Source organism: Chlamydotis macqueenii, chromosome 14 (genome assembly GCF_036417535.1).
Source record: "Chlamydotis macqueenii isolate bChlMac1 chromosome 14, bChlMac1.mat, whole genome shotgun sequence".
NCBI lineage: Eukaryota > Metazoa > Chordata > Aves > Otidiformes > Otididae > Chlamydotis > Chlamydotis macqueenii.
Window position 1 is genome coordinate 19156040 of NC_141569.1, and position 26395 is coordinate 19182434.

At 47.4% G+C, this 26395-nt stretch overlaps 2 protein-coding genes across 3 annotated transcripts; one reads left to right on the plus strand and one right to left on the minus strand.

The window, feature by feature from the left end:
• The first annotated feature begins 852 nt into the window (after positions 1-852).
• Positions 853-3181, plus strand: IL4 (interleukin 4). Its single transcript, XM_086759249.1, has 4 exons — positions 853-993; positions 1262-1309; positions 2748-2876; positions 3089-3181. Exons 1-4 carry the CDS (start codon positions 853-855, stop codon positions 3179-3181), a joined length of 411 nt encoding a protein of 136 aa, XP_086615375.1.
• Positions 3182-4618: 1437 nt separating this feature from the next.
• Positions 4619-25374, minus strand: KIF3A (kinesin family member 3A). Of its 2 annotated transcripts, XM_086758760.1 has the most exons (19): positions 25338-25374; positions 23627-23909; positions 22202-22346; positions 21873-21957; positions 21282-21387; positions 20372-20511; positions 19237-19434; positions 18670-18844; positions 17552-17647; positions 15876-15947; positions 13965-13973; positions 12211-12367; positions 11433-11613; positions 11010-11120; positions 10124-10249; positions 8978-9031; positions 8758-8826; positions 8426-8550; positions 4619-7887 (listed from the first exon to the last, which is right to left on the minus strand). In XM_086758760.1, exons 1-19 carry the CDS (start codon positions 25341-25343, stop codon positions 7839-7841), a joined length of 2187 nt encoding a protein of 728 aa, XP_086614886.1. In that variant the 5' UTR covers positions 25344-25374; the 3' UTR covers positions 4619-7838. The 2 variants fall into 2 exon arrangements, with proteins under 2 accessions (XP_086614886.1, XP_086614885.1); XM_086758759.1 differs by lacking the exons at positions 13965-13973; positions 15876-15947.
• Between the last annotated feature and the right edge of the window lie 1021 nt (positions 25375-26395).

Sequence of the window (26395 nt, forward strand, 5' to 3'; positions counted from 1 at the left end):
CTCCAGCTCGCCAAAACGCTGGAGCAGAGTCACAAAACTCCCTTTTCCCACGCCAGCGCCGGAGCTCCCGGCATCAGTGCCGCCCAACCACCCTGCGCCGGCTCCCTGTCCCTGGTCCACGCCCCAGGCAGGGTGTCAGGGGCAGGGTCACGCTGTTCCGGGGGTCCCGTTGGGCAGGAGACTCTGCAAACCCCCCAGTCCCGCGAGGTGGCGATGTCCCGCTCCTGCCCCGGAGGGTTTTGTCCCCGCGGGCCCCAGGCAGGGCTCTGCCACGCTTTCTGTTTCTGCCCCCGGCCCAGGTTGAGAGAACCATACAGAAAACAGTATGCAGATGCAGGATGCTTTGCATGATTTGGAGATATTCAAATGAAACGCCAGCCCAGCAATGGAAGAGCTCGCAGAAAAGTTAGAGAAAAAAAAAAAAAAAAAAACAAGCGCAAAGCTCTAGCAGTTGAGCGCGATCAGAGCTGTGGTCTCCCCAGTTTGGCCACTTTCACCTCGTGACGTAGAGAGTCCTGGGATACGGAGAAACGAAGAATCCCCAAACCAGGCAGTTTACATACTTTTCTACGTGACCTGACTCCTACCACCGTTATCTTCTGGTGGAAATTTCCTACGTTGAAACGTAATGCAAGATCAAGAGAAAATCTTGACTTTTACAAAAAGACCTGTTGTCCTAATTGGAGAGGAGCAACTTTAGAAAGTGCAGATAAGGGAAAAATAAGTTTTTCCTACAGGTTCAGCAATTTTACAGCCATAAATTGAGATGTTTCCTCCAGAAAGGCACACACAGGTATAGATCACTAAAATATCCAGAAACTGCGAGCTGAGGGGGTTCAGCCCGAGCAGGCCATGAGCATCTCCATCCCGGTCCCGGTCCTGCTCGCCGTCCTGGTGCTGTCAGCCTGCCCGAGCCACAGGGCCGCCCTGGTTCAGACCTCCAACTTCCTGAAGGAGAGCATCAGGTGGCTGAACAAGCTCCTGGAGTCAAAGGTAGGGCTCGACCGCAGGGCTCAGCCTCTACGCACTGATGGGAGGGACAGATTGCTTTGCTGGGCTCGGCGAGAGCGATGCCGAGTCAAAGAAAGGTGCTGAGCGTGCAGCGCCAAGGCAACGCGCACGGCTCGCAGCGCTCCCGAGGGGCCGAGAGCGGGCGGGCAGAGGGAGGGATGGGTGTGTGTCTGTGTGCACACGTGTCAGGATGGATCCCGCCAGTGGTTTCTCAAGCCTGATCGCTCCTCTCTCTTGTGTCTTGTTAAAGATTTCCTGTGGCACGATGAACGTGACAGATATTTTTGCAGGCGATGAGGTAAGAGAGGAAAAACTAACTTGTGTTTGTTTGAAATCAATCATATGGCCACGACGGGTACTGGGAGAGGCTGGTGGGGGCTGGAGGAGAGCACAGGCAGGCAAGCGGCAGGCGTGAAGCCCTGGCAGTCCTGCTCGGCCCGGCACAGCTCGCACGGGAGCAAGGAGCCCATGGGAAGCCCCGAGCAGCGATGCTGGGCTGCCAGGCCGGTGCTCGCCACTCCGGGTGCCCAGCGTGGGCGCCCTCGCCTTTCCGCACCCAGCTCCTCCTCCAGCCGAGGCAGCATCGGCTGCTCCGGGCACGCCGGAGGAGAGGGGGAGGCCAGAGGGGCGGGCAGGAATGGGCAGCCTGTGTCTGAGCAGAGCACAGGGGTTTTCAAGCTTTTAAGAAAGGAAGAGAGGAACTTCTTCCTTCGCCTTGGAGCGGTGTGTCACCATCTCGCAGACACCCACACGCGCCTGTTGCGCAGCATCGCCAGCTCTGGTTAGACGCACTATCCCTCTTTAGGCCCTTATCTGGGGAAAGCTCTTCAGCTAGCAGAAGATTTAATGGCAGATAATAAAGCCTATTTCTGCTCTGAAAATTGCTGCCTAAGCCAAGTTCCCCGGCACCAGAGTTCCTGTTTTCACAGAAAGCCGATGGCCTCACCTCGCGCTGCAGGGTGGGCAGCAGCCTCCCCCAGGGGGCTGGGGGGTGAGCACACCCTCCGGGGGTCCCTGCACCCCTCCTGCCGCAGGGACCGGCTCTGGGAGCGAGAAGAGATGCCTGGGATGCTGCAGGACCCAACGGCCGCACAGCTGGCCGTGCTCACGGGGACGGGCCAGTCACTTACCTGGCAGTGCCGTTGGGGTGAAAGCTGAGGAGATCCGAGCAGGCAGAGCTGCCAGCGAGCTGCCCGTGCTGCTGCAGCGAGGCTCCACCGGGAACATCCCCCAGGGAAGAGAGCTGAACAGTTTTCTTATTATCACCAGCACTTCACTCATTAGCTCCTCATCTTCCGCACGTCTCCGCTACGGAACTTCGTCTACTCAAAGCACCTGACGGAGGCAACCTCCTCCCAGGGGCTTTTGCTATTCCCGTCGAGCCTCTGCCCACCCAAACCAGCGCCATTCCCACAGGACCACGCAGGGAGCAGCCCCCAAGCACAGGGTCCCACCCACGGGTCCCACATTTGCACCTGCATGGGGAGCGCGATGCTCCAAGCACGTAGGTACTCACCGCCACGACGTCTCGCCCGCAGCGGACGGCGTCCTCCTCGCCAGGGACCCGTGTGTGGACGCACGCAGCTGGGAACCTTCAGGGATGCTGACATCTCGCGCTGTGCTTGGCACCTACAGTTTAGAACGGAAATTTGTTATTTGTGCTGGTTTAATCTGCTGCTAACGAAGCTGGGACTGTACAAAGGGTTTCTAAAAAACCCACATGGATCTTTTTCCAGAAAGATGATATGGAGCTGTTATGCAAAGCCGCCACAGTGGCTTTGGAGAGCCGGAGCTGCCACGTGTACCTGGAGGGCATCTACCTCAACCTGCACAATCTCATCCAAAGGAAGAGCGCAGTCCACAGGGTAAGGCAAGGCTCTCCCCTCGCCACCGCAAACCGCCCCGGGGCCACGCAGCCCTCCGCTTTCAAGCTTTCTGCACGTCCAGCTTCTCCCTCGGTCACCGTCTTTGCTTTCGCCCAGTCCTCTCCCACAGCACCGCCAGCAGCCAAGACCACACTGCAGAACCAGAACTCCCCAGCAAGCGTGCTAACAGCCCTTTTTTCCCCCATTTACAGGCTCCCTGTCCCGTGGCAGCAGGCAGCACTACCTCCCTGAACAACTTCCTGCAGGGCTTACGCAGAGTCCTCCAACGAATAGCAAAAGAGTAGTCTGAATGAAAAAACCTGTTTGTTTGTTTGTTTTTAAACTATAATGACACTGTATTTTTTTAAAGATTATTTATAATAATTCTTTAAATAAATATATTTTTGGACTAAATCTGCTGGCATTGCATAAGATGTTTCTTGGTTAAAACCAAAGTCAGAAGCAATTGTTGTTATTTTGCCATATAAGTCACAAGAAATACATGGGGCTACAGAGGGCAAAGTCCACTGGTGTAAGTGCGGCGCTGGCGAGAGTCGCCAAAACAAAGAATTTGTCCTGCTATGGGGTTGAGGCTGGTACTGACACAAGGAAAGCAGGTCCAAGCAGAGGAAAAAGCCCAAAAGAAGCCAGAGGGGAGAAGACATGCCACAAACAGGGCCTGCTTCCAAAAGCCACGAACTCGTGCTAGAGCTGAGAAGGGAAACGCCAGGCCCCTTGTTTCCCCCCTCACTTTGTAGTCTGGCACAGCCCCTCATGGCTCCAGCAACAGCAGTGACAGGAACAGCAACAGGGAACAGAGCTGCACGGCTGAAGGGATGACTGTAGGCTGTGGCAGACTCGGCCAGTGGTTCAAGTCTTCCTCTAGCAACAGGGGACCGGAGCCTTGCAGGTATTTAGGTGTCTACCTTTTTGCAACTTGCTTTGGCACAGCGTGGGAGAGTGCTTTGGAAAGTCCCAGGAGGGTGCCAGGCTTGGTTCGTGCATCAGCTGAGTCACACTACTCAGGGGAGCTGCAAAGCTTGCAGACCACAAAAAAACCTGTTACCTACGGCATGAGCAGGCTGAAATGCCTTCCAGGGGAAGAAACGCACTGCGGACCAGTACAGTTTACGCAGCAAAGGAAACAGAGCTGAACATTTCCCGTTACTGCAGGTAAATTTGTACCATCTGCACAAACACAGGGTGTGACAGGCTCGCCGTGTAGCACAAGGACGCTTGAAGGCAGAACAGCGTGAAAAGCCTTCTCCTCCAGCAGCTGTACCACCCATGCAGTGCACGAAGAGGCAGGACACAGGGAGCACCGACTGTTTCGGTGGAGAAGCTGCTGCTCTGGCAGTGCCAGAGCTGGGCCCTCCTCCTCGCCCAGAGCAGCTCAGGGCAACCCCAGAGGATGGCTTGAACGAGAGGCTCACCAGCTCCTTGGGGCACGTCTCGTGATCTGCGTACCAGCTCATCCCACTGATCTTCTCCAGAGTCTTGGAAAGCACCCTCTCGTTCTGCCCTACCTCTCCCACAGGAACCTGCTGCCCACTGCCCTGGGGCTTGGCAATGGGGCCCCCACGCACCCCAAACTCACTTCTCTAACTTCTCCAGTAAGCGCTGTGTACCACCAAGCTACACAGACCACTTCAGCTACCCTTCCTGACACAACTTCTGACTCAACCAAGTTAGAAAGATGCTGTACGTATAAGTTATTTGAAAAGTACACACAGAGGTGGAACTAGGAATCAAGAATTTTATTTCATGGTATGAACATGCTCCAAGGACACAATACTGATATATACAGTGTAATGAATAAAGTTTAATCGTAAAAACAAAGAATAACGAAATAAACAGAGTTAGAAAACCAATAAATAAGACAGACAAATTATACAAACCGACTAGCAGTTTTTCCTACATACAGGACTGGCTAAGCAGAACTGTCGAGAAAGGTGAAAGCCGGACGTGTGCGGACAGTGTAGTCAGTGAAAGGCACTAAGGACCATTTTCCCCTCCTCTTAAAGAAAGGATCAGGAAGTTAAATATGAAATAATTCATTTAACACAACATTAAACATAACGCGTCAGAAATCTCAATGTTAAGGTCAATGTTCTGGAATGAGGGGAATCTTCTGGCAGCAAGACGCCGAGATGAGCACGCACAGTATATATATTATGGCAACAGGCTTTTTGAGAAACACTTCGGAGCACGTACTGACCCGGGATGAGAATGGCTGCATAAAGCTCTTTAAAAACCCCCACAAACCAAACCCCTTCCTCATTAAAACATGTTACAGACCCCTTCGACGTTCACAGACTGTCCAGGGCTACCGAGGGGGTCCGTATGGTAAACGTGCAAGCCAGACTCCCTGGTTTTAAAATAAAGTTCCTAGAACTGCAACAACACACCCCAGGTAAAAGGCAAGCCAAGCTGGCAGATCATCCTGGCCTTGGTAGTGTTCCACTTAAATGAAGTCCTCTTGGAAGAGCAGATGATTTGTTCTCCGAGCCCCTGTAACAGGGCATCACAACCAGCTTCTCCAATCTGCTTGCACACCTTTGTCATTGGCAGTTATTAATTAAGTCCTCTCTCTGCCCCAAGGCTTGCTTAAATACGTAGACTACTATTGCTTTGCTTTCAGCAGCAGGGCTGTAACATTAAATCCTAAAGCATATGCTTTTATAGTTAAGTTTTAAAATATTTTAAATGCAGGGTCATGGCTCACAGTGGTATCTTTAAGCCACTGATGTCTGTCAGGTAGAAGAACTTTCAATAGTCTTTCTGAAAGCACAGTTCAGGAGAAACTCCCTTAAAAACAGGTAATTTCACCAGTCTCAGCACAAGACAACCCAGGGGAAACACAACCGTTATCCTGGTTCTGAGAACTAGTACAGGCCAGAACTACCCACCTGTCTGCTCAGACTGAGAACTGACATAAGGCCTAAGACAAAGCAGCATTTCAGTAATTTCCTGTCTTGTCTGGTGAGGAGTGCGTAACAGGAGATAACCCAGCTCTATCCAAGCACACTCACAGCAAGGTCAGCTCTTCGAGGGCAAAACTGGCTAGAGCTGAGAGCACACAACATTCTCAGTATTCCCCTCTCTAACTGCTAGGCTAGAGAGAAATGTCAGTGTTTTTATTTGTGTCTTGTATGAACTTAGGTGACAAAGCCAGATCTTGTATGAACTTACGCATCACTCCCTTCTCCTGAAAAATAGAGGGCAGTATGTTCTTCTCTAGGTTATGATCCAAAAAACACATTTGAAAAACAGGGAAACTCATTTAGAACAGCACTGAATACATCTCTAGAGCAAAATATGCCCTTACAAGACCAGTTTTAACTGTTACAGATCCTGCTACAGACCCGTTACAGAGCCACAAGGTACACCCAGTTCAGCCTCACCACAGTTAGAAAGGAATATCACCTTCTGACTGCTCTAAGTACTTCACAAGCACGTCCTGGTAACTGCAAATGTGGCTACTAGCAAGAACTCAGGACACCTAAGGAGCTGTCTTTTTCTTTGCCATGCTTAAGGACTCAATTTCTCCTACTAGTAATCACGGTTTTTAAACCTCTAGGTACCACAAAAATTACACGGGAGTTACAGCTGATGATCACCGCCCTGGCACGGGAGCTGTTAAGATGCCTGCAGCTGATGTGCTCCAGCCGGAGTTACAAAGCACACACAATCCAAAGGAGATACACTTTCTCTGTGACACAAAAGCAATGTATTAAAGTGATATGTGTCTATTAGCAGCATAAATATTTTTTTTTAAAAAAAAAAAGAGCAGCCATCACAAATAAATGGTTATCAGAGACCAGAATTTTTTTCCTCTCAGAGCGTAATCAGAAACCCGAGATGATACAATCGCACAGGAACACAAACAGCATCAGCTATTTCAGGGGATATTACTGTTCTGGGAAAATTGGGTAATTCATGTCTGCTTTAACTTAGGAGAGTCAAATGCACTCCGGGTTTAGAGCACTGGCCCAGTGCCCTGGTAGCCAGGGATGAGGAAACAGAGCCATGATGCCCACAGTCCCAAGGCTGAGGCTGAGTCCTAGTATACAGCGTTCCCCTTAAATAGTCTCTGCTGTTCAGATCACAAAACAACTCACATACGTGTAAAAAATTCCAGCTCAGAAGCATAAAAAGCAGCCAAAGCAATACCGCAACACAGCCTTAAAATGAGGGAAGGGAAAAAAAAAAGCGCTTTATTTTGCCTTTGCATCAAAGGCCTCACTCTCCACAGTGCCAGCAGATCACACCGAAACAAACAAAAATAAAACACTAGACATGCTTGTTCTCTGTTGCGCTTGAACAGAGCATGGTCTCTTCCCAGAAGTCTGACTGTTCTAGTTATGTTTCCTCTACCCCAGCTACTTTCTTTGTACAGCAAGACAGCAAACGAAGGGAAAAGGACTGTGTATTTGATACACAACACGACCAGGTGAATAGCCACAGTGAGGGATATTTAAATAAAAGGGTTTGACGCTCTTAATTCGAAGCTTTGCAGCAAGCACATTCAAACACAGATCAGTGCAACAGGGGACAAGAGTGAAAGTTGCCAGTTATGTGCAAAGCAGGGCATAAATCAGAATTACCAGCCTTAAATTTCAGGGTTTCATCAACCGTTTTGAGCTAACATGCCTAGCACTTAAACACACATCTAGAACCCTTATTTTCTATACATTTCAACAAGGATTGCCAACAACAGTTTCCCTGCACAACACGTTTAACACATGGAATTTCACAACCATCGTATATACTGGTTTAATATTATGTTAATATAACATACAATATACAGGCAACTAAGGAAAAATACATTTTTTTTAAATAAAGCTCCATACCAGTAAGGTATGGATTTTATAGCCATGTCAAACTGCCATCTCTTGAATTCCATATCCTCGCCAAATCTTAGACTCACTGATTTCTATGGCAATTCTGAACAGGTCACACCTACTGCAGCAGAGAGTCAATGACTGCTCCTGGCTTTGCCGAACGTTTTCTGTTTGGAAAGCAGAAAGGAAAGGGAAAAATAATACCATACACATTATTATGCTGTCTAGGAAAGACAGGGACTAGTCACATTTCAAGTCAAAACTATACAGTGTTACTCTTCCAAACAACCATTTGTCAAAACCAACCAACCAAAAATAACCAAGGAAACCCATGCTGAAGTCTCCCCCAACAGCACTTTACTTCCCAGTAATAACAGTATATGCACTGTCAGCGTGTCAGACGTTGAACTGAACCACAGAACAACGGGACATAAAGCAAGCAGCCAGAAGAGGGGAATGCAGCAAAAGGGCATCAGAAAAATCCCCCAAACAAGCCTTTCTGGACATGGTTTTACCGTAGTAGAGAGATTTCAGCTTGGTTCTGTCACACTTGGCACTGGTAAACTTCATACTGTGCAAAATTTTAGCATTTTGTCGTCTTATTAAGCAAGTGTTTGAAGACTAATGGTACATCTGCATGCACAAACATGTAAGCCTTCCCCTAGGTACAGCTCCCATACAGACAGATACTCCAAAGTTCTTCACCTTCTACCAGTCTTGGGCCTAGATCTTCCTTTTGAAGTCCTTGGTCTCTCCAGCTTCATCAGAGACTGCCTCAAGCTTTCTTCAGTGTAAGCTAAGTAAACATGGGAAAGGTCCACTTCAAAGGGCTAAAAAAACCGAGAAAACCCACAAAACAAACATCAGAATCATTTTATAAACTGATCAATGGTGCTTTTGTAAACACTAGAAAGACTCATCTCTTCAAAGGAAAAGAAAACTGAAACTGGAGACAGTTTCCCTACAAATCTGCAGCGGTAGGCACAGGCAGCAGATTTGGGATCGATGCAGTTCAACACATGCTTATAGTCACTCACATCTTTCTCTTTTTTATCCAGGACAGGCGTCTGCTTCCTCATATTGTTTCCCGTATATGCAACACATTTCTTAAAGAAAGAAAGAAAGGTCTGTTAGTAAAACATACTGTGCACAGTGAAAGCAACTGCAGCTTTGTCATCAATTTACTTCAGGGCTCAGTTAAACTCCTCAGAAGCTCATGCTAACATCAGCTTGCACTGAGCCAGCTGGCTAGCTTACCAGCTGCCACTCTCCAATGTCTTCGTTCCAGTGAACGTAGTTTTCAATCATTTCCTAGAAAGAAATCAGAGCAGTAGTTGTTATAGACCTGCACTATCTACACTCCAGATGCATCTTCCAGAACATACATCCCTAGAGGCCTGCACAGGCTGCTTAAGAACAGTCTTGACCATTCCAAGTTGTTTATCATCAGGACAGCCACACCATGTTCAAAACCCCCTATTTACACTCTGAAACTACTGAAGAGAAAAATACCACTCCCAAATAGTACACATTGAGTTCTCACTAAAGCATGTGCCTCCGAATGCCATCAGGAGAGCAATAAACACACATTGTAACATGGAAAACAATGAAATATTAAGAGAAATAGCTTTTATATTTTCTATCAAATAGTGTGCATCATATTTAACCTTATCATGAATTTTCTGACCATTGGGGTCACAAAGAAAACCAGAAGTGAAGAGTTCCACGTTCAGTCTTACTACTTTGTATTAATATAAGACACTAGCAAGCACAACTTCAAAGTTTTGAACAGATCCAGAGCATGGGCACATATACCAGTTAAATACCAGTGAATACACCAGTTAAATACATCCTGAACGTGATTTTTTAAAAAAAACATTAGGAAAACATGCTACAAGAGAACTGAGGTTAGTAAACCCCTCCGCTTACAACCCCCACCACATTATACGTTGCTTCCCTAAAGTGACTCCATAACCATGGAATTGTAGCCAAAGTTATCAAAACCCCTGAGGATACGACAAAGCCACTCTGCTTTCATTATCCACATCATTGTCCTGGTTTTGGAGCCACATGCACGCACTAACTCTGATCATCTTCCAATTGAATGTCAAGCAGAAGCCCACCAGGTTACAAGAGTCACTTGACAAAAGCATCTTTTCCTACTTTAACATGACCTGGTTCTAACAATCAGGAACACAACCAAGCTGCAGCCGCTCAGCTGGGCCACAGCAAACGAAGGCTCACAGCAATACACACCAACTCATTTGTGCTACAACTCAAACAAGCATCAATCAGTTCACTGTCAATATCTCATTAAGAGAAAACGCCGGACAGAATAAAAGCTAGAGAGCTCAGTGTGCCTAACACAATCCCCCGTCACAGGCTGAGGTTCTTTGTCTTTACCTGGTAGTCCTGAGGAATGAAGTTGTCAATGATAAGCATCTGAAGACGAAGCTCCCTGCTCAGCTGCCGAATATTCTCCAGTAATCCTTCAATCTCTCTCTGATGCTCTTGTTGCAGATCTGCCATCTGAACACAAACCAGGCATTTGAGAGGCAGAGCTAGTTTAAAACACGGTAACAGCCCAAAAGAGAACAGTCTCCTGCCTATAACAAGGGTTTTGGGAAACGAAAACAAACTCTATTTATAAGTACTAGAATATTTCTCTCTGAAGAGCAAACCCTCTGAAACGTTCCAGCTCAGAGATGTCTGAAAATAGCATTAAGTTCTCAGTTTCACAAAAACAAAACTGGCTTTCTGCCAACCCAAGCTCTGCACCAGCTAGGAGCGTGCAGACAAGTTACATCCCTGGCAAGATTTCAAGGAAAATCTCTGATCCCAAAGACAAAATGCACTTTTCATGGAACAGGAACTCTAGATACCACCCAAAGGACACAGCATGACTGAAGAAGAGAAAACGAGGGCAACAGGCAGAAAGGACAGACAACCAAAAGTAGAGGAGCATTTGGGCTGCTGCAAAGCAGGAAATTGGGCTGCCAGCAAACAATTTTATTTTGTTGCAGAAATAACCCGTGTTTTCCTTCAAGTTCTGAATATCCCAGGGTCTCACACATAGCCCCTCAGCCTAGCTTGGGGAAAAGCTCTACAACATGCCTCCGTGCAGCTCTGACACCAGACTTTGATCTTTTTTAATTACATGAGCCAAATGGACAGCAAAGGAAGATATTTCTAAATATATGGCACTTTTCCCAGTGTTACAAAGCTGATGGCTTACCCTTCCCAGCTACAATCTCTCCCATCATCACAGGCTGAGGACTCGGACACTAACCTCTGATTTCGCAGCCATGAGCATGGTCCAAACTTTCTTCAGCTTTTTGGTTTTCCCCTGTGCTTCTTCCTGGAGGCTAGTGTACTTCTCCTCGATGTCCAAGCGTTCTTGCTGTGTGCAACATTTCCCACAGACATCCACACATTAACATAATCAAAGAAACTATCTGCAATAGTATGAACAAGAGGAGAAACTACTTGGACAAAACAAAGCATTTGCCAAGGGCACACAGACCTGGCTTAGCCAGGCTGGCTCAGACCCATAGTGATCGCTCTGCCCTACAGGTGAGCACTGCTGAAGTGGTTAGCTTCTGCCATGCTTTCAGAGCAGAGCCGCATTTCATCCACATGCGCAATGCCAAGGCACGCACCATGGTGTAGCCTGCCATTGCTGTTTTCAGACAGCTACAGCATATAACCCCACCTCCTTCTCCTCAAGCTCCTTGCGAAGCTGTTCTGCCCTCTTCCTTCGTTCTTCCAGTTCCATATTTGATTCTTCTAGAAGCTTCTCTTGCTCCTCCGCTTTTGCCAGCAAGTCCACTCCTCCCACAATCACCTTTTTCTCCAACGCAGACAGTTTTTCCAACAGGGACTGGTGCTCTTGTCTAGAGAGACAGGTAAGTGCAAAACTCCTGTCCTACAGAGCTCGCAAGGCAGCAAGTCCAGCTCAGTTTTACAGCCCAGACAGCATTCACAGGGCCGGAAAAACTTGTCTTGCTGCCAAGGGTTTAAGTGAGGGTGAGGCAGTGCAAGTGAACACTGGGAGTTCCCTGAGCTCCAGCTCCCCATCGCTTTCTTCTGAACAAAACCAGGTCAGCAGAGAAGCCTCTCTGCTGCAAGGCACCAGCGGTACCACCAGTATACCCAGGGCACCCCTGCCCCGAGGGCCCTGCCAGCACAGCAATGCCCAGAGGCAGCTGCAGAAATGGAAGGGAAGCGAGCGAACAGAGATCAAGGCAGGGCAGCTGAGATGCAACCCAGGAATGCTGGCAAAAATATAAAGTTTGTCTTTTCCATCTGTGCTAAACTCTGAAAGCAGAGTAAGCTCCTCTTATTTTGATAATAGCAAGAGCCGGTGTTCAGTTTATACAAAGTTTGACATGCACCTCACCGTGCCCCTCCAGATACCTGTAACTTGAGTTGTAGATTAAGGAAGGAAAAACCCATCCAACCACACAAACTGCTCAGAGCAGGCTACTCACTGAGCTTTAAGCAGGTCTTTTTCTCTCTTCTCCAGTTCAGCCCTGGCTTTATTTCTTTCTTCTTCTTCCATATCAAGCTTCGTTTCAAGAGCTTTTCTCTCCTCTTCAATCTTTGCTTGCAACTCTACCATCTTATCAGGGGAAACTTTCTTTTTGCCTTTGGAAGAGACAGGGAAAACAAATTAGTTCACAGAAAATTAGTTCACAGAAATTAGTTCACAGAAAAATAAGACAGCCTCTGCATCACAGCATTTTTTCCAACTTCAGTTTTAACACTTGCATTTAACAAATTTAATTTAATTAGGTGTCAGCTCCAAGCTGGGCACAACTCAGTCTTTCAAATTCCATGTTAACACTGACCAGCTGTCACCAGTTCCTACAGAGAAGGAACACTCCATAACTGACACTAACATAATGCCCTCAAAATAGAAAACAAAGAACACTTGGAAAAGGAACACTGCCTAAAGTCTGAGCTGCAAACTCAGGTGTTCTAACTCTGTAGATTAGGCCAAATGAAGGAAAACAGAAGACTGCCTTGATCTACAAGAGCTAAGCTACCAAGAGTTACATATCCAAATTTCAGATTAGCATCCCCACCACACCTCTTGTTCATTGCCCTTCTTATGGGTTTACCTATTGCAGAGTCAACACAGGTATTTCAAGAACGCACTACTATAAAAATACAGAGACTAGGGAAATTCAGAACAGCCCTGTGAAAAACAGGCAATTAAAGAAACTTTTTGATGGTATTTGATCTACGTAACAGTGACTGCCAACAGATTTGAAAGTACCGGGTTTTGCTGGGACACATCAACTGTGTCTTTACAGTGTAACTACTACAGCAGCAAACCAGGTACATTTTGTAGAGGGTTACAAAGGAAGTAGCCAGAGCAACTCATTGAACCCATCGGCCTGAAGGGCTGGTTCCAAAAACCTGTGGATTTGAAACAAAGTGCAAGGCTGCTGCTCTCAGAAGTCACTCTGCAAGTCTTGAGCCAACTCCCACTGAGTGCCTAAGGCAGGTGAACAGAGATCCTTGGGGGTTGTGTGGAGTGAGAGCCCAGCCTACGTGCATTTCTTCAACTCCATGAGTCTCCCACAAGTCCTAAGTCTCTCTTTATTCACAAGCCAATCCTTTATTTTCTTGTTTGACTCTTCTCCAGACATGAAGAAACCAACCCGTAGAATCCAGATCCCTAGGAACTAACAGAAGCCATCAACTGTGTTTCTCACAGTGACTTAATGCTTACAGAACATGCTCAAGAAAGTTGTTTGTTCAATAAAAGGCTTCCTTTACCTCCAGTCTTCATGGCATTCAGCTTTATTTATATACATCTATGACCTCTAGCAGACAAATTGCACATATTTATGAACATGCACACACATATGACTGGATGCTTGTCCATGCACACAAGAGGATATCATTAGGTTTGTGTAAAGGTAAGGACTTCAGCACTACAGCAAACAATGTCTTCATTTCCATCTGCTAAACTTCCGAATCAGGTAATAAGCACTTATTGCTGGATCTGCGGTGAAAAAGTCTCTCTGATTGGTCTTTGAGAAAGAAGCTTTCTGAAAGTGCTATACAGAGATCATCATAAAAAGAGGGATAAGCCAGATAAAGGCTTCTTACTGTTAGTAGACAGTCCTACATATTCTCAGTCCAGGAAAAAAAGTGAACTAAACCAAGCTGTAAGAGCCGTTCACAAGCTCTGCAATTGTATTATAAGAAAGTGGAAATTAATTACACCAACCTGCTTGATCTTGTGTTAAGAGGAAGTAGATAGCAAATCACAGAGAGGCAGCATGGGCAGAAGAGGAAAGAAAATGTATTATTGCTTTGATCATTTTGGACAAAGATCATCAGCATTAGAACAAGCATTAATTTTATACGCGTGTTTCTAGAGTAGAAAACACAGAATGGTCATCACTAAAAAACTCGATTAGAGGAAACATTAATGCATGGTGATTTTATGCTAAAGCAGAGAACGTTTCTGTACTTCAGAGTGCTTTGCATATGCAGGAGAATCTTCAGCTCACTCTTGCATTCTTCTGCCCATTCGATGCAATGCAGAATCTAAATGTAACATTTGAGCCTGCTGCAAAGATCATGCCCTAAGAAACAATTAAAGAGGGTAATTTATTCTAGAATAAGGCTTAATGCTTCCCCCGCCTCAAGATAGCCAATTCTGTTCTATTACCCATAAAATATCAGCATACAGAAGACTTGTTCTAAGTTTTAACCAAGTTTCCGAGCCAATTCTTTGCAAGATACGCGACAGTTGCACACGGGGAGTCTCAGCACAAGATGTCTCCATTTGATTACACAGGGCGTTAGTAGGTTCATTCGCAGTAACTGATGCTTCCATAGAGGTACAGAGCCAGCTTTGGTTATTCAAGCAAGTGCAGCAAAAAAAGGCAGGACAGGAAAGGGACAATGAAAGACACCACATGCAAAAGGGCCACGCTGGAGGACAGTTAATACCCCAAACCACACAGAGCCACACTTATCCTCATCACCAAAAGCCCAGTGCAACTTCCACAGCAGAGCTGTCTCCAAACTCACAGGAGATGGACTCATCTATCCACTGCCACATCAGCAGTTTGCTATTAACTGTCCTCAGCCAAATAAAATACTCAGGTTTCAAGCCAGCTTTGAAAGAGCAAGTTTGAAGCAAGCAGATTCCCAAGCCTACCATCATATGATCCAAAGGTGTCCATTAGGTTGCAACCCTTTTCTTAATGTGCTACCACACTTTCTCTGAGCTTTTCATTAATGTAATTAGTACAAATTTGATTGAATTATAACTACATAGCAATACTTTCCAGACTCTCTCCATGGAGGGAGGAGAGTGGACTGCACCTATACAGGATAACCACAACAGTGGGTGAAGTCCCTACCAGCCAAGTCCTGAGGTGTGATTTATTTCTTCAGTCATCACTAATTGACTGTAGGGTTTTTAAAGGCAGAGCCCTCTGTCTGACCAGGAGCAGATCAGACTTTCCTCACTGCTAGACCAAAAACTAGATCCCTTGCTCCTCTGAACTAAGTTCCACAGTTATCAAAAACCAAATGTCATGGGGCAGTTAAAAAACCCCAATCACCACTGAGGATTTTTTTTTTTTAAATATCTGCCGAAGTAAAGCAAATCAACCAAGTGTTACCGTGTTTTCTTTGCGAGTATAAACCTCATGTTTGATTTTGACTGCTCCATTCATTTTCTCCAAAACTAATTCTGAGAAGGCAGAGTCCAATATAACATAGCACAACTCATTTCACCTGTCCAGCTGTCTTTTTTACGAACTCGTATTCTAGCAACTCCCATAAAAAGGTTAGCTCAAACTTCTTCCTGATATTTTAGAGGCAGTGTTTAAAAAAAACCAAACCAGATTGTAACTTTTGTGTTAGCCTATTCTTTCTCAATTGTCTTTAAATCTTATTCAAGCAGCATAATAAATTGCTTCCTGTCTTCTCGCATACCTGGCTAACAATGTGCACATTGAACAACCGTTTCAAGCACAGAAGCGGCAAAGGAAAGGCATGCTTTAGCACAGTTCAGGTTTATCTTTCCAACGGACACAGCAGGGAAGAGTGCAGCATTGCAAGATGGAGTGTGCAGATTATGGAAAGGTCAAAGCTTAAAGACTTAAGAGCTCCCACTCACTAGTGAAGGACTTATCCAGAGGTTTCTCTATGACAGAGCATGTGGAGTCTGAACTACTGCTGCTGCTACTGCCTGGAAAACAGAAATGCGTCCCACAAAAAAAACCCAGAGAGGAAGAAACATGCAGATGGGAAGTTAGTTCTAAAGGAAAGAAACCCAGAAGGGTCAGCAACCTAGTTCAAAACGCACAAATTCCCATTAGGAAGCATTTGCTAGGATCCCTCCCAGACTCAGCTTGCAAAGCCACCATTTCTCAGCACAACGTAGCATGCTCAGAAAGACACTTCAGTTAAAACCCATCTTAACCAACCTACAGCTTAGAACAACATGCCAAGGCAGCTTCCATTTCAAGCAACAGCACAGAAAACCAGATCACAGTGGAGAAGGCTGTGGATATCTGCAGTAGGAAAGGATTCAGTGACCAGGAGTCCTTTCCAGTCTTATGTACGCGGCAATGTACGCTTTTTCCTCTAGAAGGCAGAATCAGCTTACTCAAGGACTGTTATTGTGCGTACTACTGCTGAGCAGCACCCTTACTTCGGAAACTTAACTACAATAGCTTGTTTGGAAGTTGACTAAGTCAGTAATTTGCCCTCTGCTCCTTTCAAGCAGCATTCTGAAGGTGGTCTCCTCTTCCAGAGAGGAGATTTGGACAGAACTTGGTTCTTGATGGAGACAATGGTGAACCTTTTTGCTTCTAGAAATTACCAAAAGGTGAAAAATTAAGTAAAAGTTGTTACAACTATCACCAAAGGCATGACAAAAGTCATTTACTACTCTACTTGGCCAAACAGCAAAATGAAGAGTGCATCTAAAGCAAGAATGCTTTAACGGGAATTTTTAAACAGAAGTGGGTGCTTCAGGACAGGAAGGCAGTTTGAATGTCAAAGTTAGTTTGCTAGAGAAGCTTGAAGTTGAGGCATAGCACTGGGCTTGACTTCTCTACTCCCCATGAAAAAAAATATCAGAGAGGTTCTAGGGGTATAGCAAGCTTCCTGGAAGCCACAGTATCCCATGGTACACAGAGACCTGCAGTTCCAGGTTCAGCAACATCCTTTGGGGCTTAGATGGTACACAGTAGCTTAACACTGGTGTAGGACAAACCAAACTTCACCATGGGATTTCCAGAGTGCTCCCAAACAAGGGATGTGCAGCTCCCATTCAGCTTCACAGCTAGCAAAGACACCCAAAGGTCAAGTTTTTCCTCTATCAACAAAAAATAGGACATCAGACAAGTCAGTGACTGAACATCCATGAGACAGATGAATCCTTTGCCTAAGCCACAGCCAAAATTCCCCTCCAACCATTCCCATAGTTATAAAAACCACATATGCCTACCACTGATCTTTGGTGCCTTCTTCCTCCCGCCTCTGTGAGCAGGGGAAGTTCCACACCACCAGTCACAAGCCATACACAGCCACCTTGCGGCAACCAGGGAGCCACCACAAAAGAGGACGTTACCACAAGCACAACTACGCAAGTGGAAGCACATTCAGAGATGTCCATCTACAGACGGCACCAGACAGCTTCGTTTCTAGGAGAGGCATGATAATTGCAGCGGCAGTAGGGCAGCTCTACACCTCCACTTTTCCCCCGTCTGGCTCTGGCTACAGTTTCTGACACCAGCTGCTGGTGGAGGGGAGACTGGTGGCGCTGACAGGAGTCTACTGCCTTACCCCGCCGCCTCTTCTGCTTTTCCCCGTCCTCTCCAATCTCCCCATCGCCATCTTCGACCTCTTCTTCAGAATCACTTATCTCAGAATCTGGTTCCCCTAGAACAGAAAAGTGTTTTTGATGTGCTTTCTTTCACCTCGTATCAGCTCATTACCGTGACAGTAACATTTGTTCAAACCCAGCAGCATCTGATATCAGCTTACGAGCACCTGCAGAACTCATTACCTGTTGGGCAGAGAGCTTGCTACAGCTCAGGAAATTTAAGGAAAAATCCTGATAAGCAATTTAATGCTATGAAGTCAGTGTGTATATGTTAAAGCTCAAGCGGGTGCTTTTCATGGGAAATAAAGCATCCCCACACTGCTAAAGCGTTAAGCTACGAAGTTTTCCTAGCAGGATCGCCCCGTATCTTCTCTTCCATCTCAGATGGAAGAGAAAAAGGTCAGATGAACGAAGTTCACACAGACTTGCTACTTAATTGGACAGGTGCATACATGAAGCTAGATAGCATTAATTGAGAAAAATGTCCAGTCTCACAAATGTTTATCATTGTTGCTACTGCAGATGCTCAGATGTTTCAGGCTGAGGGTGGAAACCAACTGAACAGAATCCAACATTTAACATCCTGGCCTCCCAGTAACGTTAGCAAACATGAGGCTGTTTGTTCTGCAGCTTAGAGTCTAAAATTTAAGGACCCACCCTCAGCCCACCAGGGATCAAACACCTACACCCAGCTCCCAACACTTGAAGAGAGTTTCTGACCATCTCCTGCTGCTCCTGAGTGGGGCAGACTCCAAACAGCAAGCCATGTTGGAATTATCACTACAGTTATGTGCTGTGAGCACCACTCTGGAGAGTGCCAAGGTCACTGTTCAGCAACGATTCCTTAATGCTGATGGACTAATAGTGTCACAAGGCCATGGAGTTACAGGGCTTAAAGAAGCTTCTTGTTTCTCTATGCATCGTTTGAAAGCCAGCCTTCCAGTTCTAGCTCCACAAATTCAGTTTATTTTTCCTCCTGAAAAACGCATCCCTCCTCCTCAAACAGTGAAAATATCTGACCTTTACTTATGATCCATTTTATTTCCCAACACTGTGCCCCCTGGAAGGAGAATCTCACCTTCCTCCAGTTTTTTCTTAAGCTCTTCAATCTCTTTTTGGAACTGGCGCAGCAAAGCATCCTTGGGATCTTCATTAATCCTGGCCTTGTTCTTTATGTTCTTGGCTCGGTTCGCGTACCTCAGAGTGCTGATGGTCTCATCATAGTTGTAGTCTGCTGGTCCAATGTTTGCACACTGAGACAGAGAAGACTGAGTTACTGGAGCACAGTGTGTCAGAGCCCAGAATAAGTAATTTAACAGGGACCCATTCCCAGCTCTGCCAACCTCACACTGCTACTCCTTTCCAAGCTTTCCTCTTGCCTCCACACAAAAGCTGCTTTTTGCTACCCAAGCACAGCTTCTGTTTGATCTTACACACACACAGACATTTGCACTGTGTTTAGAACCTCCTCTGTACAAAGGCAGAGAGAAAAGAAAAAAGATGGACACAGAAGGTTCTCTAAGCTGCAAACAGCTCTGGAATAAAGAGGTGAATGCCAGGCTGTTCTCATGGCAAAAATCACTATGCTATGCCTGTAAAAATGCAGCTCGACAGCTGGCACTGGAAAGGGCATCTCCCAGCTTACCATCATGGTTTTGGAGTTGCCCCCCAGAGAATCCTGAAGGAGCCTTGTCAGTTTGGAGTTACGGTAGGGCACATGGGTGCTCTTGCCATCCACCAGCGCAGAGATAACATTCCCCAGTGTGGAAAGAGAGAGGTTGATCTTAGTGGCTTCCTTCAGTCGCTGCCCGGTGGCTCCAGTTTTCGCCTGTCTTTCAGAACCCTTGCAATGGAACAGGAAGCAGAAGCAGAAGTTACAACAGATCCTCTAATACATCTCCTTCCTCCAAATAGGATCAGCTAAACCTAAAGTCTTGCGAGCAGCCATGTCACTAACCACCTTATCTGTTATTAGAGAACCTGGCTAAGTACTTCAGACATTCTTAAAGAGACAAGTCAAACAGGTCGTAACTGAAGCTTTCAGTGCTAGCAAATTCTAGATTGCTCAAAGTAGCACAGCTGAGAAAATAGAGATTTTGTACCTATAAACAAAAATGTTATGAGAAGCAAGTCAGCAGCTCTGAGGCACCTCAGCTGGAGCTGTTAAGCACCATCTCCAGCCTCTCCTACCAGCAGATCAAGGGAGAAAAGCAAAACTGCAATTATTCTGAATAGTTTCATAGAGCAACCTACACACATATCAAGTAAATAAAGTTAGCATGCAGACACTGAATGCCTTTAGCCTCCCCTTTCCTGCAGCTTCTCCAAGGAAGGAGAGTCCAGTGTAAAGCTGGAGCTAGAGACACATTCTACCAGCACAACTGCATTGGTTCAAAGTCAGCAACAGAGGGAGGGAACTTGGCAAGTGACGAACTGCATGTTCACAAGCCTCTAAAAAAAAGAGTAAAAATAAACCTCTTGCCAAGACCCAGTTCTGCTGTCCAGAGAGCAATTTCCAGTGTAGCTTATCCATTTAATGATAAGTTTATAGAAGTGAGAGAGCCTTTTTACTGGGAGAGGCTCTAGCTACACTAAAGACTCTTCCTGGTACACCTCTCATTTAAGGCCCCAGGTGAATGCTTCACACAAGTCAAGTGTCAAACAGAAGTCAGGCTCTGGCCATGAAACAGGGGACCTGCCCTCCATTGTGCCTTCAACAGCGCACACGTGAGCAGCGCTGCGCGCCATGCACCACGGCGGACCCAGCTGGTCCTACTTACAGCGAGATCAACAAGATGCAGTTTGCCCATGCGCACGTGCATGTTTCCGTCAACCCCCTTCTCACTGCACTCAATAGTGATAGTGAAGATGGCGTGCGAACGAGAGCTGTGCTCATTCATGTTTGTGGCACCAACAGAACCTTTTAATGGAAAGAAAAAGCAACGTTATCTTCAGAAGGAACTACGTGCTCCTGTAACACCTTCCTGCTCTCAAAGGAGACTTATCCCCGCCTCTTTACCCAACCCTGTTTTTCAGAACATGGAAGAGGGATGCTCAGACTCAGCAGCAAACTCTATTCTTGGGCACTGAAGCTGCAGCATGACTCAAGTCAGGATTAGCAGAAGTGATACAGCCTGCAGCAGGTCTGAGCCCACCACAGACTCCCATCCCAAGAGCCGTAGTAGTTCTCATCTTTCTTTAAGGCTACAAAGATCAGTAGGTTAAGGCATTCACAGCTGGTCCCTGAAATCAGCTGTATTTTGAGAAACACAATCCATGCCAAGAGCAACAGTAGCCAAAACTTTAGGTCATAAAAGGATCCAAGCTTAACTAAGAAGTCTTCCAAAAAACATAAACCACCTCCCACTCACAGTACAGGGCTAACTGTTGTTCATCCTGATCAGAACTGAAGAGGGAAAAGAACCAAGACACACACTAGGAGTTCTGACAACGCCAACTGCCCTCACTGCACCCTCCCCTCTGCCGTTTCCCGCACCAGCACTGGCCGATGTGGGAGTCACAGCTTTCTTTACCTGCCCCTGCACAAAAGGCGTTTGGAAGGAGATATCCTTTCTGCTCTGCTCAGCTGAACAACCTTTCCAGCACCAGGACCAGGATCTCTTACTGTAGTCTCATAACCAGACCTTTGTCCTGTCTGAGCTATAACCTGCCCACAGCAAGGCTACGTACGGTTCTTGTGGCCCAGAGTCATGATTCTGTCCATATCATCTGCATTGTTTACGACGTAAGCTGAGAGGTCTTTGATATAAACTCCCACATCAGGTCTCTCTTTAACCTAAGAAAGAAACAGTTTAGCCTGAGCATCCTTAGGAGATCCCCACAGCAATCTTCAGTGGTACTGTAATAGGACGGCACTTAGCTCCTCCAGGTTCTGGTTTGCACATAAAACACTCCAACACTCAGAATCGGAGCAGCTAAGGAACAAAGACTCACGCAAGACAATATCCCACTGGTTTCCCCTGGTGGCAAATAGTGACTTCTAATCTCAGTCTCCAATTCCTAGAAAGACTGCTGAGGGACCTCTGGGGTAGAGCTGCAGGCACAAAACTCACTCAGATGGAACAGCCAGTTTCTCAACTGACCAAGTGGAAAAGAGTCGGAGATGTCAGTGGTGATATCCAGCTACTGTATCTTAAAGGAAACAGTGCATGGGCTGGGAAGCCCAACCTCCCACCTCCCTTCAAGTGCTTCTCTGGCCTTTGAAATATCATATTGCTTACAGATTCAAAACAAACGTCACACCGAGAACAGCAGGCTCACCTCTAATCTCTGTGTCTGGTCTTTTCCTAGCAGGTCTCGCACTTCTTCATTGTAAATTTCCAGATAGGACACACGAACTAAAAACCTGAAGACAAACAGTTGGGTAGGTTTCTCAACAAGACATTTGTTGAAGTCCAGCAAACACAATCACCGAATGCAAAGAAGATGCAGTGATATACCGACACAATCCTGCCACCCCACCAAGAACTGCCTACGTAGGAGTCTTTCAGCTGGGGCCAGGGGTACCATTTCAGTTGCCATTGTCAAGGTCAGGCTCCTACTACAGATGGACACACAAGAGACAGAAGCAGTGAAGAGAAGCTGTTTACCTTGTATCCCCCTCTGCCTTGGCAATGTGGCCAAATATATGGGCAAAGGAATTGGGAATGATGCCTCTAAGCTCTGGAACTGCTCGGACCCCTTCCATGGTAAAAGTTTTGCCTGTTCCAGTCTGCCCGTACGCAAAAATAGTACCTGAAGGATAAGGAGATAGAAGAACAAACTCTGAGAAGCTGCTAACTGCTGTTTGACTTCATCAGTTCTTAGCCTGATAGCACGAAACACCTTTATTGAGTTGAAATTTTCCACCCGTTCCAGTGGATACTGTACAAGGCTAGGAGCAACAAAAATGCTGGACAGCGAACAATTTTATCCAGCCCGCAAGGCATCTTTAAAAAAGTCAGCTTGTTTTAACTGCGCAGAGTGATTTAAGTATGAAGTGCTAGTACACTTAGGTCTCACACAAATAATTAAGGCAAGCCCAATTAATAACATGGTCAATTAGAGGAAGATCATTACATACCAACTGCAAAAACAGCTATTGCTAGTGCTCTACACCACAGCAGAAAGTGTGAGGCTTTACAACACAGCCCACAGCACAAGCCCAGTTCTGAACCTGCAGATGCAGCTACAATTTGGACTACAAAATCAGCCTACACAGGAGGACATCCAGAAAAATTACTGAGATCTGGTACTCCAGAAATATACTGGTTCTTAAGTTTAGCCTAGCACTGCTGAAAACTCAGGTTTTGTCAAGCCACTGACATTACAGTTCGGAAGAGCTGATTTTTAATGAGTTGAAACCTGGGTGTGTTAGCACAAGGGCTTGTTAGGCATTTTACAAGCCTTTGAAAACTTTGTAATTCGCTGTTGTTTATAGCATACTGTTATGGAAAGCAGCAATTTGCTTCCTAACTAGCATCTGCTTTCCTTTACATAATACATTTACATGCATAAGACACACACACAAACCATAGTCATACTCTTCCCAGCTGCAGGAAGCAACAGATTATCTGTGGGGCAGGGCAGTTGTGCTTAGTTTAAAACAGCAACGTTTAGAGGAGAAAATGCAGCAGTTATATGCACAATCTGGTATGCATACCTAGTTACTGCAGGACCGTGGCAGCTGCCTGGTTACTGAAATTGTGTAACGAAGAGCCGCTGAGAATTCTGACAATGAGATAAAGCGTATATCTTTTGCAAACAGAAGATACAGAATAAAAACATACAGCTAACTGACCTCAGCCAAGTCTTGTTTGTCACCAATCTCCCACTGTTAATGATCACAGCAGCTACAACCACGGAGCACTCAGAACAGCAAGTACCTTCAGGCTATTTTAAGTTAGAGATCACAACAGAAACAAGACAGGGCTATAGCCCTCAGAAGGTGAAACTCCCTTAAATAAGATCAGGAGGAACTCTAACAATGCAAAGAATAGGTCAGATCCTTGAACTTGAAACAACAAGGGACTCACCATTGTACCCTTCTAGGACAGAGTCAATAATAGGCCTTGCAGTTAAGTTATAGACATCCAGCTGTTTACTCTCTGGTCCGAACACTGTGTCAAACGTGAATGTCTTGGGCGGCTCATTGGATGAGTCTGTTTTATGAACAGTTATAGTTCCTCTCATTTCATCTACGTTGACTGCCATTTTGTAGCCCGTAGCTTTCTCTCGTTCATTAAGAGGCCGGCATCGAACGACAACCTTGACATTATCGCAGCTCTCTGGCTTGTCCAGCTTCTCAGACTTGTTGATCTACAATTATTAAAAAAGCAAAAAAAAAAATACAGAGGCTGTAACACTATTGTTAACGTACCTGTGTGTTTAAGCACAAACAGTGTGGAATCACCTCAAGTAGATGCACACGTGTCCGCAGGATCATGAACTTAGGGACTTAAAACCAGAACTGGTTTATAATTAAACCCGAGAGAATAATGTACGCTTATTCAGTCAATGCAATCTGCCGTTTGCTAACGTGGAAACTGACGAGGTAAAGCTTGAGAGTTTCACATTCAGTATCACCTATAAATGTCTTCAAGAAACAATTTCATGCTTGCAACCAATCTGCAGGCAGTTTGCTGGAAGGAGCTGCAGCCGTGCCATTCCTCCACATTAACAGCGACCACGCGCTCTCACTGGAGCGCACAAGTCTCAGACCTTAGAGATGACATAAGCAGATGCCAGCAAGCCCTGGCTGGAGGGAATTCATTTAAGTTACAAGCTTCCGTGTACCTGCTGAATTTTAATCGTTTAGAACATTCAAATGCTGTATTATAAATCCTCACAAACCTCTTATTTCACAAAGCAGTTACACACTTGAATTCTGAAGCACCGCTGACTAATTTGATGTCACATGCTGATTAAATAAAAACACACTCCCGATTAAATAAATCTAAAACTCCATTTGATCTAGTAAAGTCTAAGACACTACCCTTGGAGACAGGCACGCAGCTGAGCACTTAACGACGTCTAAAGCAGCTAACTGGGATGTCAACAAGAAACAAACCCTGTTTCCAAGCGCCTCTCCCACCCGCTGCCATCTGCCTGGATTCCTCTCAGGCCTCAGCAGAGGCCAGAAACAGCTTCTGGTGAAAGCAGAGAGCTGATTTGTTTCGGCCTGGCAGAGGAGGGATCCTACAGTCTTGTTCTGCCACCGTAGGTGCAAAAGTCCCCCAAATCAGCTGGAGAACGAGCGAGTCACGATGAGCTCACGCTGCCTCTCCACTGCACTGTCATCCGCACCCTCCCCGAGGACGGGGCACGGGCAGAACCGCCGAGGCAGACCTCAGCCCCGGGCACAGCCCCCGGCTCCCCCGCCCCGCCGCTCCCCCTGCCAGGCCCACCCGCCCGCGCAGCACCCCGGGGCGGCTCGGGAGCAGAGGCGAGGCCCGCACCTCGGCCCTTCCTGCCACCCGCAGCCCCCGACCCCACCGACCCCGCTCCGCCCGACGGGACCGCACACGCACGTCCCATCCCGCGGGCGGCTCCCACGCCGAGACGGCAGCAGAGGCCGCGGGGCCTCCCAACCGCCCCCCTCTCCGGTCGCCGCGGCTCCTGTCAGCGCCGGGCCGAGGAGCACAGGAACCAGACGGCACCAGAGCCGGGCCGCCGCCGCCCCTCTCCGCTCCCCACCGCGTTCCCCGAGCCCGGCGGCGGCCGCAGACCGGTTGCGGCGGGGCTCACCGGCATGGCGGCGGCAGCAACGGCGGGCGCGAGGCACCCGCCGGGCGGCACAACGGAACAATAACAGCACCGCGCCTGCGCCCGCCCCGAGCCGCCCCGGCCCGCAGCCAATCCCCGAGCGCTGCGGCGGCCGCGCACCCAATGGCTGGCGGGAAAAGGAAGGGCCCGGCCTGCCCCTCTCGGCCATAGGTGACGGGCTCCAGCCAATGGGAAGGCAGGAGCGGGCGCGGGGCGGGCGGCGCGTCGCCATGGGAACGGCGGGGGGCGGCCTTGCCCGGTGGGCCCGGGTCCCGGAGCTGCGGGCGGGGTCCGGTTCCAGGCCTGACGGGGCTCCGGGGTTGACAGGCCTCGGTGGGGCTGAGCAGGCCCCGGGGCTTCTGAGAGGGCTCGAGGTCCGGCGGGGCTCCGGGGGGGCTCCAAGGGCGGCTGACAGGGCTCCAGCGGCCCTGACAGGGCTCCAGAGCTGAGCGCGCTGCAGCCCCAGCCTGTTCTCCACGCAGACAGAAAATCCGCCTCCTCCTTTTCCCGATCCCTGACCTGTTTCTCACCCCCTCCCTTCCCCGCCCCCAGGTACTTCTGCGCGCCACAATCCTTCTGTCAACCGGTCACAGGGTGTCGTTCCCATCCCGCTCCTCTCCGTGCCGAGGCCTGGGATCCCGGAGCAAGGCCAGGAATAACCAGCAGTGAGCACGGAGCACAGAAACACACCGAGGGCTGTAAGTCAGCTGCTCTGCATTTTTGCCAGAGGGCTGTAGGCAGGAGCAGGAATGCGGACAGGATAGACCTGGGGCTTCCAGAAGGGTTTCTGATCTCACCCCCCGAACTCACGGGTGTATCGCAGGGCTGGGAACACGCCGTAATGACAGGATGGGGCTGTTCCCTCATCCCCAGCTGAGCGTCACCAGGTGAGTCAGGAAGCTGAGGACAAGGTGTTCAGCAAACGCAGCCACTTTGCTATTTATACATTGCACGGTATTACTCAGAGCTGTGCTGCGTGCAAAGATTTGTAGGCTAATAGGGTAATTTAGCACCAAAAAAATGTATAACCCAAAGGGCTG

Bases quoted from the DNA above. Each gene is read 5' to 3' on its own strand.
- KIF3A (XM_086758760.1), bottom strand. The intron at 10,250-11,009 runs GTTAGTGTCCGA...GTTTGTGTTCAG, and splicing joins TCATGGCTGCGAAATCAGAG to ATGGCAGATCTGCAACAAGA. The intron at 8,827-8,977 runs GTAAGCTAGCCA...TCTTTCTTTAAG, and splicing joins ACATTGGAGAGTGGCAGCTG to AAATGTGTTGCATATACGGG.
- IL4 (XM_086759249.1), top strand. From the start codon at position 853: ATGAGCATCTCCATCCCGGTCCCGGTCCTGCTCGCCGTCCTGGTGCTG. The intron at 994-1,261 runs GTAGGGCTCGAC...GTCTTGTTAAAG, and splicing joins ACAAGCTCCTGGAGTCAAAG to ATTTCCTGTGGCACGATGAA. The intron at 1,310-2,747 runs GTAAGAGAGGAA...ATCTTTTTCCAG, and splicing joins ATATTTTTGCAGGCGATGAG to AAAGATGATATGGAGCTGTT.